The 13,999-nt window shown below is 43.5% G+C and overlaps 1 protein-coding gene across 1 annotated transcript in view; it reads left to right on the top strand.

The window, feature by feature from the left end:
* Positions 1-13,999, top strand: part of CFAP57 (cilia and flagella associated protein 57) — a gene marked incomplete at its 5' end in the record, with an annotated part of 76,661 nt that overhangs the window by 8,401 nt on the left and 54,261 nt on the right. Inside the window, 3 exons of the mRNA XM_082677042.1 lie at positions 1,040-1,326; positions 3,276-3,483; positions 6,541-6,693. Coding sequence (XP_082533168.1) covers positions 1,040-1,326; positions 3,276-3,483; positions 6,541-6,693 — 648 coding nt within the window. The remainder of the gene's footprint in view (positions 1-1,039; positions 1,327-3,275; positions 3,484-6,540; positions 6,694-13,999) is intronic.

The following is a 13,999-nucleotide window of genomic DNA, read 5'->3' as shown; positions in this document are numbered from 1 at the left end:
GGAAGACTTCAGGAAGGTGGTGTGGAGTGGAAGGTCTTTAGGAAGCTGTCCATGAAATCGCACTTACGTGGGGAGCAGACATTTCTATCGTGGTTTGAGGGCAAAATGAAGAGGATGTGTTGGGGGGCTGGTTGGGGCCCAAGGAGGCTTTTCTTGGAGCAGTCAACCTGGTCTAGGATCTAGTGCTCAGTTTCCAAGTCCAGGCACTCAGTTCTGTTCACGTTCAGAGATATTGGCTAGTCAGCATCTCGGGCACAGACTCCGTTATTCTCACAAGAGTCTGGCTTGTGAACCAGCATGTCACAACCAGAACACACAGCATTTATCCAGTGTATTTACTCCCTGGTAACAGAGTCCTTGGGAGATGAAATTAGTAGTCAGAAGGTTGCTTGCTGATCACGGAATCAGAGCAAAGGCAGGTAGAGCCCGAAGATGATTTCACCCAGGTCACAGTAAGGCATGATATGGCATCCTATTCAGAGCGGGGAGCACCTCCTCTCAAACAGATCCAGGAAACATTCATTGGATGCCCGCGCTGAACCCGGCACTGGGGATAGAGAGATGAAAAAGCCACAGCCCCACCAGGTGCTCACCATCCAGTGGAGGCGACAGGTTGACTGCCCATGACTGCGCATTGGGATGAGGGTAGAGATAAAGGAAGTTTAGTCCCTGACATGTGGTTCCTTCGCCCTGAACAGGGCACATAAACCTGCCAAACCCTCATTTTATGCTTCCAGCTGAGCCTTCATTCCATTTTGTTGGCACAGAGTTTGGTGATTGTTAAGACCTGCTCATCTTGCTTTTTGGCCTTTGTCAGATGACTTTTGAAGGTTTCCTAGGTTAAAGACTCATGGACTGTACAAATATAATGGCTATAGATCTGTCCTCTTGTCAAATATGGTCTTAAAATTATATGATTTAGTGGTATTTAAAAGATCCTATGAGCTACCTGGGATAACTCGTAATTAGTAAAATGGGAAATAATGCAATCTAGTTTAGTTTTATATATCCTTTTCTTTAATTCCTTCCCATTTTACAGGTGAGCTTCAATCCCCAGGATAGCACTCAGATTTGTGTCACTGGAAATGGGATGTTTAAGCTGCTCCGTTTTGCTGAGGGAACCTTGAAGCAAACTAATTTTCAGAGGGGAGAACCCCAAAACTATCTCGCCCACACTTGGGTGTCTGACGACAAGATTGTTGCTGGCACTGATACAGGCAGGCTCTTCCTCTTTGAGTCTGGAGATCAACGCTGGGAGACAAGTATCATGGTCAGGGAGCCCACCAGCGAGACGAAGAACCTGGGGGTGATCCAGGAATCCGAGAGGTAACGGCGCTCTCTGGGCAGGAGCTCTTGGAAAAATACACTCATCATGGTAATAGCATTACACCAAAAACAGCATTCTTTAAAAATCACTCCTATCCCCTCTACCTTAAAAATCAATGATTTTCATTCTCCCTCTGCCTTTCTAGTGTTCTTCCATATTCAAGCACAAATTTGAAAGTTATGACCGTAACCTAGATACAATCCTTTTTATTTTTATACCTAACCTCATTTTATAAACGTTTTAGTATGACTAGTCTTCAAAACAACAGATTTTCAAAAATATGTTTTCTAATGGCTGCCTAACTTACTGAATCAATTAAATAAATGTCCACCAAGCCCTTGCAGTGTGCAAGGCATCTTGCTAGGTGCTGGGGACACAGGTCCATGGGACCTTACAATTCAGTGGGAGGCACCAGACCAACAAGGAAGTGCAAGGAAATGTTGTCGGTCAGTCTGACAAAGCATATGGGCTAAAGTCGGGGGTCAGGATAGAGCTGTCTATTTCACCTCTACTGCAACCAATAACAGTCGTATCTCACCCATATTGGAAAGTACCATTGTGTGTTCTAGACACTGCCTTAAGCACTTTATATATATCCTCATTTGAGTCTTACCCTAAAAAGTATATATTATTATCATGCCCATTTTATAGATGAGGAAACTGAGGCTCAAAGAGGTTAAGTGCCTCACCCAGTATCACAGCACTGTTAAATGACAGGTCAGGATTCAAACCCAGACCTGTCTGACCCCAGAGCCTGAGCCCTCAACCACAATGGCACACTGTAGATGCCTCTTCCTCAGTGACTTTGGTTTCACCCATTTTCACCACCCTCCATGCCAATGACGTCTCCTTTTTTATCGTGATTATGTTGAGAACTTCCTAATAAGACCATATGCCCTCCAGTTTTCTGGGTTCACCATCCTTCAGTGGGTCCAGGGCTCCAAGAATAAAGCTCAGACTCCTGAGCCTGGCCCACATGTCCCTGCGGCTCGGACCCTTCTTTACATCTGCAGCATCAGCTCTTACCTCTGTCTACCGCACATGCCTCGTGTACTCTCCTGCTTCTGGGCTTGGTCTGCCCCCACCCCGACCCCACTCCCCCGGACATAGACACATGCCTGACACAGTCCTCTTTGTCATCTCAGCTGGGAGCTCTCAGCCTCTGCTCATCTCAGATAGGTGGTCCTCCTCTGTAACTGTCCTCAGAAAACCCTTGTTAGCAGCTGACTGGTTGCTCCCATCCTACTCAGCTGCCCTTAACAGTCCTTATCACATACCCGCTAGACCATCAGCTTCTCAGGGCAGGAACTGTGTCAACTTATTTACCATTGTTCCACAGAGCTGTTAACACAGCATAACTGCAGTAAATGTTATATGAATGAATGAATGAATGAATGAGTGAGTGAATGAAAGAGAAACAATGGAAGGAAGGGAGGAAGGAGAAGGGAGGCAGGGAGGAAATGGAAACCTGGATTCAAATCTCAGCTCTTGGGACTTCCCTGGTGGTCTAGTGGTTAGGACTCCACGCTTCAACTGCAGGGGGCACAGGTTTGATCCCTGGTCAGGGAACTAAGATCCCACATGCCTTGCAACAAGGCCAAAACAAAAAACAAACAAAAAAAACCCAAGTCTCAGCTCTTCCCCTTACTAATTTTGTGATCTTGGAAACAACCCCTCTGAGCCACTTTTTTCCAAACAACAAAATGAGTATGATAATAACAATGGAAACAATGACCACACAGGTTTGCGAGACTTCCACATAAATGCACAACCTTCCATCTTCCATGGAGCTCGGGTAGCATTCCCAGCCAGAGGGGAGCATTTGGGCCGTGGGAAAGGGGCTCACGCTGGTTTCTCCCACACCCAAGGACAGCCCTTCTTTCTCATCCCTAGCAGGATTCATCTTGGAATCGTCTCTGTTATCTTTACATGCTGTCTTCTTTTCCAGCCTGATCGAATTTCCAACAATCACCTCCCCAGTCCCTTCCTACAAGCAGGTCGTGATGGCCAGCAGCCACCACCAGCTGTCCCCACCCCAGGTGTCTGCCATCGCAGCCTATTCCAAGGGATTTGCCTGCTCTGCTGGGCCAGGGAGAGTTCTACTGTTTGAGAAGATAGAAGAGAAGGAGTTTTACCGTGAGAGCAGGGAAATCCGGGTAAGGAGGGGAGGAAGAAGCAACACTGGGGTCCAATTGGCATTTGTTCTCTGACAGCAGAGCACTGACAGGGCGTCTGGTGCGGGGAGAGGGGCTGAGGGCTGAGCCATTTGTCCTGAGGGGAGTTTTAGGATGGGCTGGGCAGAAATGGGGTATAGAATTAGGGAGATCCGGATCTGACTCCTGGGAGAGGGCTTTGGCAAATTCTATTTTCTCTTTGAAGTTCAGTGTTCCCATAATGTATATTGATATTTAATGTCAAGAAAACTACCTGGTACACAGCAAGCATTCAATAAATATTCGGGGAATAAGTGATACAAACTGTTGTGGAGAGAGAGCTTATCTGGTTGCGGAAGAACCAGGAAGGCTTCAAGGTGTTTGAGGATAATCTTTGAGGAAGGGTCATAGAGGATGGATAACATTTGACAGGAAGAAACAGATCAGGAATTCCAGGTGAAAGGAACAAAATTAAGCAAAGTCACCACTGACAGGGAGCAGGTGGTGTGTTTGTGAGACATCTGTTTCCCCGTGGAGGAGCCTGAAGTCACTTGAAGGGGAAGAGAGGAGCTAAGGCTGGTGAAAGATGGCAAAGCCAGCCTGAGGAGTGTGTATGTACATCGGCAGGCATCCTGTGTTCAGTGAAGAAGCATTATGCTTCAGAAAAGTAATCTGCCTGTGATGCGTGGTGCGGGCCATTTGGGGGCATTGGATATGAAGTGGTTAAAGACACAATGAATGAGTTAGACTTGACTCTGAGGTTTTCTGACTGAGTGACTTCACATGAGTTGCTGAATCTAGCAAACCTGTGTCTCTTTGTTAAGGAACTAGCCTATCCCTTGTGGTTATCGAAAGGATTAAACGACATCTCTGTAATCACTGATGCAGTGCCTGTGCTTAATAAATGATACAAGTTATTATTGCCACTGTTAGGAATCAGTTCTGAGGCTTTTTTGTTACTGAAGCGAAAAGGCAGCGAGGTCTAGGATCACAGCAGTGGGAAGCAGACAGAGCCTTTGTGAAGGTTAAGTCTGTAGGATGTTCCCTGAGCAGATGTGGGAGGCCAGAGATAAGGAGCTCTCAGGGAAGATGCCCAGGCTCTGTGCTGGGTGCTGGGAAAGGATGCCACGGCACGAGAACTGGAGGTGAGAGCAAGATGGGTGGGGACTCGGGGGGACCACTGTGAGTTTACTTTGCCTATAAAGCAGGTCATTCTTTTGTGTGTTTATTCATTTAACAAATATTTATTGAGTGTTTACTATGTGCCAGGCTCTATGCTCGGGGCTGGGATACAGATGAGAAGTAACCACACTAAGACTTGCCCTTAGAGCTCAGTCAACAAGTAAACAAACAAATATGAACAGATTGTTGGATGAGATCCATTCTGTGAAGAAAATAAAGCCAGGAAAGGACAGGGTGCGAGAGGGGCTTCTGTTCTAGAGAGAGTGACCTGGGCAGGCCTCGCTGAGGAATGTTGACATTTGACCAGAGACAAGGATAAAATGAAGCAGTTGGATATGTGGTTTAGACCTTGGGAGTGAGATCGATGTATCCACCACACACACACACACACACACACACACACACACACACACACACACACACACACACACACACACACACACACACACACACACACACCCCCATAGCACTTGGCTTGTATCTGGCACATAGTCAATACTATTTTAAGTATTTATTATTGTAATTACTTTACTACTATTGTTTTCACTGAACCCTTATATTAGGTAAAATCACTGAGAGAGAAAATATAGAGCCAAAAAGAGAACTGAGGACAAAACCTAGCATTTCCTAATTTCAAGACTGAGACGGGATGAGAATCCAGCAGGGCACTGAGAAGGTGTCGTCCTTCACTCATTCAGTCAACAAACGTCCGTCGTGCAGCTATCATGGGCCAGGCTCTGTGGTGTGGCCTGCGGTGGGTGAATCAGACATGGGCGCTTCCCTCGTGGACCTCGCTGTCTGGGGGAGGACCGTGAGGCCACACCGCGCAGTCAGGCACCTGCTATGTGTCAGGCACTGCTCCAAGCACCAGGAGACAGACGTGGGGACAGACACGGTCCTCGGTCTGCGGGCTCCCGTTCTACTTTATACAGTGTGATGCATGTAACAGCAGAGGGAGCCCCGGGTGCTGTGAGCACATTGAGGGAACATCAGGGCCCACTCAGCCCGGGGTGGTCAGGGAGGGCTTCCCAGAGCCCTTGCTGTTCTGGTGAGGCAGTGAGAGTAGACTTCATGAGGACGGGTTAGGGGGTACATAGGAAGACAGGACTCCAGGCAGGGGCAGGGCAGCACAGGAGGCCAGGGCCTTCTAGGGAGGAAGGTGCCAAGGTCACTGCTGCAGGCTCTAGAAAAGCCTAGAAGATGAGGGCCGAGCAGGAACATCAGGCTTTGGTGATGTTTATGAGAACAGTTTCAGTAAATGATGCGGTGGAAGCCACATTATAAGGAATTAAGAACTGAGTGGGTGGTAGGGAAGTGGAGATGGTATGTGCAGACCAGCCTTTCAATAAGTTTGGTTGTTAGTGGAAGGAGAGAAATAGCAGGGAAAAGGAAATCTAGTTTCATCCACTAGGAACTCCCGGCCCTCTGAGACCGCTGCAGGAGCTGTGTGACCCCTTCTCTTCTCTCTGCCCTGTCACGCACTCCACGTGGTAGAAGGGCTGCCACCTTCCCCTCTACTGCCCTGGAGCACACACTGTGTACCTGATGCAGGTGGGCGCCCACACTGGGCTCCCAACAGCTGGGCGAGAGTCGGGGTTAGACTAACGCTGGTTGTGAGGGGGGATCTCAAACTGAGAGGTACAGATGGATCCGTTTCACCTGTGCTGCTGCCTTATTATTCAGCCACTAATCACTTAAAGGTGAGTAGGAAACCCACAGAAACGGAGGCCCCTCAAGCCCTCCCTTCTCCACATCTGAGGAGGATCCAGGAAGCATGGTCAGGAGTCTATAAGCTACAGTATCTGAGAGAATCTGAAAGCCCGAGGACACCCTGACAATGTGAGGGCATTGCTGACCGCTGTTCTGTGTCTTGGGCAGATTCCTGTGGACCCACAGAGCAATGACCCGAGTCAGTCAGACAAACAGGACGTGCTCTGCCTGTGCTTCAGCCCCTCTGAGGAAACGCTGATCGCCAGCACCAGCAAGAACCAGCTCTACAGCATCACCATGTCCCTGATGGAGATCAGCAAGGTGAGTCTCCCAGCAGCGCTTCCTTCCAGCCCGGGGACTGGTCACCATGTGGGAAAATTTTAATCCAATTCCTAAGTGCAGGCTCACTCACCACTTCATAACAGAGCAAAAGAAACTCAAATTTCAAGTTGTCCGTGTAAGGAGCGCTCCGATACCCTGGGCGGCGGGCAGAGGGGTGCCCGGGAATGTGATCGCTGCCGCCTCTTTGGAGAACACCCTGGAGACATCTGTCAGATTTAAATTGTACCTGTCTTTAACCCAGCAAGCAAGTGTACTTCAGGTATTTAATGTACGGCTATACCTGCTTCTGTGCACAGAGATGTATATATATGTAAAGGTTTATCATTGCTTTTTGTTTTTAAATAACAAAGAAAGCCAGTATGAATACACTGCAGACATTGCAACAAAAAAGCGGTATTAAAGATAAAAAGAATCACTTTGTACTTATAAAAGGTTCACTTCATCAAGCAGACATTAGTTTTAAATTTGTATGCACCTAATAGCATGGACTCAAAATATATTCAGCAAACTTTGGCAGAACAACAAGGAAAATAAACCACTTACAATCGTAGGAGATTTTAATATATCTTTCTCAGTAATGGTGGTTTTCTAAATAACAGCTGTATTGAGTTATAATTCGTTATACAGTTCACCTATGTAAAGTGTACAATACAATGGTTTTTAGTATATTCACAGAGTTGTGCAGCCATTACCTCCATCAATTTTAGAACACTTTCATCACTTAAAAAAAAATATGCCCTTTAGATATTATGCTCCCACCATCCCATCTGCCTCCCTCCCACCTGTAGCCAACCACTACTGTCTTGTGTCTGTATAGATTTGCCTTTTCTGAACATTGCATACCAATATGTGGACTCTTGGGACTGGCTTCTTTCACTTAGCACAATGTTTTTAAGTTTCATCCATGTGGTAGCATGTATCAGTACTCCACTCCTTTTTTATTTTTGTCTGCGTCGGGTCGTTGAGGCATGCAGTATCTTTCGTTGTGGTGCTTGGTATGCAGGATCTTTTGTTGCGGCGCTCGGGCTTTTCTCTAGTTGTGGCATTTGGGTTTTCCCTCTCTAATTGTGTCGTGCAGGCTCCAGGGCGCGTGGGCACTGCAGTCTGTGGCACGTGGGCTCTCTCCTTGAGGTGCATGAGCTCAGTAGTTGCAACGCATGGACTTAGTTGCTTCACAGCATGTGGAATCTTAGGTCCCCGATCAGGGATTGTACCTGCGTCCCCTGTATTGGAAGGCAGATTCTTTACCACTGGACCACCAGGGAAGTCCCTTGTACTCCATTCCTTTTCATGTCCAAATAATATTCCATTGCATGGCTGTACCACTTTTGTTGGTCTAGTCATCAGTTGATGAACATTTGGGCTGTTTCTAACTTTTAGATATTATAAATACTGCTGCTATAAACATCTGTGTACAAGTTTTTCTGTAGACATATGTTTTTATCCTTCTGGGTATATACCTAGGAGTGGAATTCCTGGGTCACGTAGTAACTCAATATTTAAACATTTAAGGAACTGCCAGATAGTTTTCCAAGGTGCTGCACCATTTATATTCCTATCAGCTGTGTACGAGTGTTCTCATTTCTCTCTGTTTTTACCAACATTTGTTCTTATCTGATTTTCAAATTACGCTCACTCCCTTCTGCAAGAGCACCGGAATCACAACTGACTGCTGAACAATCATCAACAGGAAGACACTGGAACACACCAAAAAAGATACCCCACATCCAAAGACAAAGGAGAAGCTGCAATGAGATGGTAGGAGGGGTGCAATCACAATAAAATCAAATCCCATAACTGCTGGGTGGGTGACTCACAAACTGGAGAACACTTATACCACAGAACTCCACCCTCTGGAGTGAAGGTTCTGAGCCACACGTCAGGCTTCCCAACCTGAGGGTCTGGCAGCTGGAGGAGGAATTCCTAGAGAATCAGAGTTCGAAGGCTAGCAGGATTTGATTGCAGGATTTCAACAGGACTGGGGGAAACAGAGACTCCACTCTTGGAGGGCACACACAAAGGAGTGTGTGCATCGGAACCCACGGGAAGGAGCCGTGACCCCACAGGAGACTGAATCAGACCTACCTGCTAGTGTTGGAGGGTCTCCTGCAGAGGCAGGGGGTGGCTGTGGCTCACCAAGGGGACAAGGACACTGGCAGCAGAAGTTCTGGGAAGTACGCCTTGTTGTGAGCCCTCCCAGAGTCTGCCATCAGCCCCACCAAAGAGCCTGGGTAGGCTCCAGTGTTGGGTCGCCTCAGGCCAAACAACCAACAGGGAGGGAACCCAGCCCCACCCAACAGCAGACAAGTGGATTAAAGTTTTACTGTGCTCTACCCACCAGAGCAACAGCCAGCTCTACCCACCACCAGTCCCTTCCATGAGGAAACTTGCACAATCCTCTTAGATAGCCTCACCCACCAGAAGGCAGACAGCAGAAACAAGAAGAGCTACAATCCTGCAGCCTGTGGAACAAAAACCACATTCACAGAAAGATAGACAAAATGAAAAGGCAGAGAGCTATGTACCAGATGAAGGAACAAGATAAAACCCCAGAAAAACAACTAAATGAAGTGGAGATAGTCAACTTTCCGGAAAAAGAATTCAGAATAATGATAGTGAAGACGATCCAGGACCTCAGAAAAAGAATGGAGGCAAAGATCGAGAAGATGCAAGAAATGTTTAACAAAGACCTAGAAGAATTAAAGAACAAACAAACAGAGATGAACAATACAATAACTGAAATGAAAACTACACTAGAAGGAATCAATAGCAGACTAACTGAGGCAGAAGAACGGATAAGTGACCTAGAAGACAGAATGGTGGAATTCACTGCTGTGGTACAGACTAAAGAAAAAAGAATGAAAAGAAATGAAGACAGCCTAAGAGACCTCTGGGACATTAAAGGCAACAACATTCACATTATTAGAGGTTCCAGAAAGAGAAGAGAGAGAGAAAGGACCCGAGAAAATATTTGAAGAGATTATAGTTAAAAAATTCCCTAACATGGGAAATAGCCATCCAAGTCCAGGAAGTGCAGAGAGCCCCATACAGGATAAACCCAAGGAGAAACACACCGAGACACATAGTAATCAAACTGGCAAAAAGTAAAGAGAGAAAAATTGTTGAAAGCAGCAAGGGAAAAATGACAAATAACATAAAAGGGAACTCCCATAAGGTTAACAGCTGATTTCTCAGCAGAAACTCTACAAGCCAGAAGGTAGTGGCATGACATATTTAAACTGATGAAAGGGAAGAACCTACAACCAAGACTACTCTACCCGGCAAGGATCTCATTCAGATTCTATGGAGAAATCAAAAGCTTTACAGACAAGCAAAAGCTAAGAGAATTCAGCACCACCAAACCAGTTCTACAACAAATGCTAAAGGAACTTCTCTAAGTGGGAAACACAAGAGAAGAAAAGGACCTACAAAAACAAACCCAAAACAATTAAGAAAATGGTCATAGGAACATACATATCGATAATTACCTTAAACGTGTATGGATTAAATGCTCCAACCAAAAGAGACAGGCTCGCTGAATGGATATAAAAACAAGACCCATCTATATGCTGTCTACAAGAGATGCACTTCAGACCTAGGGACACATACAGACTGAAAGTGAGGGGATGGAAAAAGATATTCCATGCAAATGGAAATCAAAAGAAAGCTGGAGTAGCAATACTCATATAAGACAAAATAGACTTTCAAATAAAGAATGTTACAAGAGACAAGGAAGGACACTACATAATGATCAAGGGATCAATCCAAGAAGAAGATATAACAATTATAAATATATATGCACCCAACATAGGAGCACCTCAATACATAAGGCAACTGCTAACAGCTATAAAAGAAGAAATCAACAGTAATACAATAATAGTGGGGGACTTTTAACACCTCACTTACCCCAATGGATAGATCATCCAAACAGAAAATTAATAAGGGAATCTCAAGCTTTAAATGACACAACAGACCAGAGAGATTTAATTGATATTTATAGGACATTCCTTCCAAAAACAGCAGATTATACTTTCTTCTCAAGTGCGAATGGAACATTCTCCAGGGTAGATCATATCTTGGGACACAAATCAAGCCTCAGTAAATTTAAGAAAATTGAAATCATATCAAACATCTTTTCTGACCACAATGCTATGAGATTAGAAATCAATTACAGGGGAAAAAAACATAAAAAACACAAACACATGGAGGCTAAACAGTACGTTAGTAAATAACCAAGAGATCACTGAAGAAATCAGAGGAAATCAAAAAATACCTAGAGACAAATGACAATGAAAACACGACGATCCAAAACCTATGGGATGCAGCAAAAGCAGTTCTAAGAGGGAGGTTTATAGTAATACAATCCTACCTCAGGATACAACAAACATCTCAAATAAACAATCTAACCTTACACCTAAAGGAGCTAGAGAAAGAAGAACAAACAAAACCCAAAATTAGTAGAAGGAAAGAAATCATAAAGATCAGAGCACAAATAAATGAAATAGAAACAAAGAAAACAATAGCAAAGATCAATAAAACTAAAAGCTGGCTCTTTGAGAAGATAAACAAAATTGAAAAACCATTAGCCAGACTCATCCAAAAAAGAGGAAGAGGACTCAAATCAATAAAATTCGAAATGAAAAAGGAGAAGTTACAACAGACACTGCAGAAATACAAAGCATCCTAAGAAACTACTACAAGCAACTCTATGCCAATAAAATGGACAACCTGGAAGACATGGACAAATTCTTAGAAAGGTATAACCTTCTGAGACTGAACCAGGAAGAAATAGAAAATGTGAACAGACCAATCACAAGTAATGAAATTGAAACTGTGATTAAAAATCTTCCAACAAACAAAAGTTCAGGACCAGATGACTTCACAGGTGAATTCTATCAAACATTTAGAGAAGAGCTAACACCCATCCTTCTCAAACTCTTCCAAAAAATTGCAGAGGAAGGAATACTCCCAAACTCATTCTATGAGGCCACAATCAGGCTGATAACAAAACCAGACAAATATACTACAAAAAAAGAAAATTACAGACCAATATCACTGATAAACATAGATGCAAAAATCCTCAACAAAATACTAGCAAACAGAATCCAACAACACATTAAAAGGATCATACACCATGATCAAGTGGGGTTTATCCCAGGGATGCAAGGATTCTTCAATATATGCAAATCAATCAATGTGATACACCATATTAACAAATTGAAGAATAAAAACCATATGATCATCTCAATAGATGCAGAAAAAGCTTTAGACAAAATTCAACACCCAGTTATGATAAAAACTCTCAAGAAAGTGGGCATAGAGGGAACCTACCTCAACATAATACTGGCCACATATGACAAACCCACAGCAAACATCATTCTCAGTGGTGAAAAACTGAAAGCATTTCCTCTAAGATCAGGAACAAGACAAGGATGTCCACTCTCACTGTTATTATTCAACATAGTTTTGGAAGTCCTAGCCACGGCAATCAGAGAAGAAAAGAAATAAAAAGAATCCAAATTGGAAAAGAAGAAGTAATACTGTCACTGTTTGCAGGTGACATGATACTATATGTAGAGAATCCTAAGGATGCCACCAGAAAACTACTAGAGCTGACCAATGAATTTGGTAAAGTTACCAGATGCAAAATTAATGCACAGAAATCTCTTGCATTCCTATACACTAATGATGAAAAATCTGAAAGAGAAATTAAGGAAACACTCCCACTTACCATTGCAACAAAAAGAATAAAATACCTAGGAATAAACTTACCTAGGGAGACAAAAGAACTGTATGCAGAAAACTATAAGACACTGATGAAAGAAATTAAAGATGATACCAACAGATGGAGAGATATACCATGTTCTTTGATTGGAAGAATCAATATTGTGAAAATGACTATACTAACCAAAGCAATCTACAGATTCAATGCAATCCCTATCAAATTACCAATGGCATTTTTTACAGACCTAGAACAAAAAATCTTAAAATTTGTATGGAGACAAAAAAGACCCCGTATAGCCAAAGCACTCTTGAGGGAAAAAAGCAGTGCTGGAGGAATCAGACTCCCTGACTTTAGGCTATACTACAAAGCTACAGTAATCAAGACAGTATGGTACTGGCACAAAAATAGAAATATAGATCAATGGAACAGTATAGAAAGCCCAGAGATAAACCCACACACCCATGGTCAACTAATCTATGACAAAGGAGGCGAGGATATACAATGGAGAAAAGACGGTGTCTTCAATAAATGGTGCTGGGAAAACTGGACAGCTACATGTAAAAGAATGAAATTAGAACACTCCCTAACACCATACACAAAAATGAACTCAAATTGGATTAGAGACCTAAATGTAAGGCCAGACATATAAAACTTTTCGAGGAAAACATAGGAAGAACACGTTTTGACATAAATCACAGCAAGATTTTTTTGATCTACCTCCTCGAGTAATGCAAGTAAAAACAAAAATAAACAAATGGGACCTAATGAAACTTAAAAGTTTTTGCACAGCAAAGGAAACTACAAACAAGACGAAAAGACAACCCTCAGAATGGGAGAAAATATTTGCCAACAAATCAATGGACAAAAGATTAACCTCCAAAATATATAAATAGCTCATGAAGCTCAATATTGAAAAAACAAACAACCCAATCCAAAAATGGGCAGAAGACCTAAATAGACATTTCTCCAAAGAAGACATACAGATGACCGAGAAGCTCATGAAAAGATGCTCAACATCACTAATTATTAGAGAAATGCAAATCAAAACTACAGTGAGGTATCACCTCACACCAGTTGGATTGGGCATCATCAGAAAATCTACAAACAACAAATGCTGGAGAGGATGTGGAGAACAGGGAACCGTCTTGCATTGTTGGTGGGAATGTAAATTGATACAGCCACTACGGAGAACAGTATGGAGGTTCCTTAAAAAACTAAAAATAGAATTACCATATGACCCAGCAATCCCACTACTGGGCATATACCCAGAGAAAACCATAATTCAAAAAGACACATGCACCCCAATGTTCATTGCAGCAGTATTTACAATAGCCAGGACATGGAAGCAACCTAAATGCCCATCAACAGACGAATGGATAAAGATGTGGTACATATATACAATGGAATATTACTCAGCCATAAAAAGGAACGAAATTGGGTCATTTGTACAGATGTGGGTGGATCTAGAGACTGTCATACAGAGTGAAGTAAATCAGAAAAACAAATATCGTATATTAACACATATATGTGGAACCTAGAAAAATGGTACAGATGAACCTG

Source organism: Grampus griseus (assembly GCF_964374135.1).
Source record: "Grampus griseus genome assembly, chromosome: 1".
Lineage (NCBI taxonomy): Eukaryota > Metazoa > Chordata > Mammalia > Artiodactyla > Delphinidae > Grampus > Grampus griseus.
Note: the sequence above shows the minus strand (reverse complement) of the source record. Positions and strands in the feature narration are given on the sequence as shown.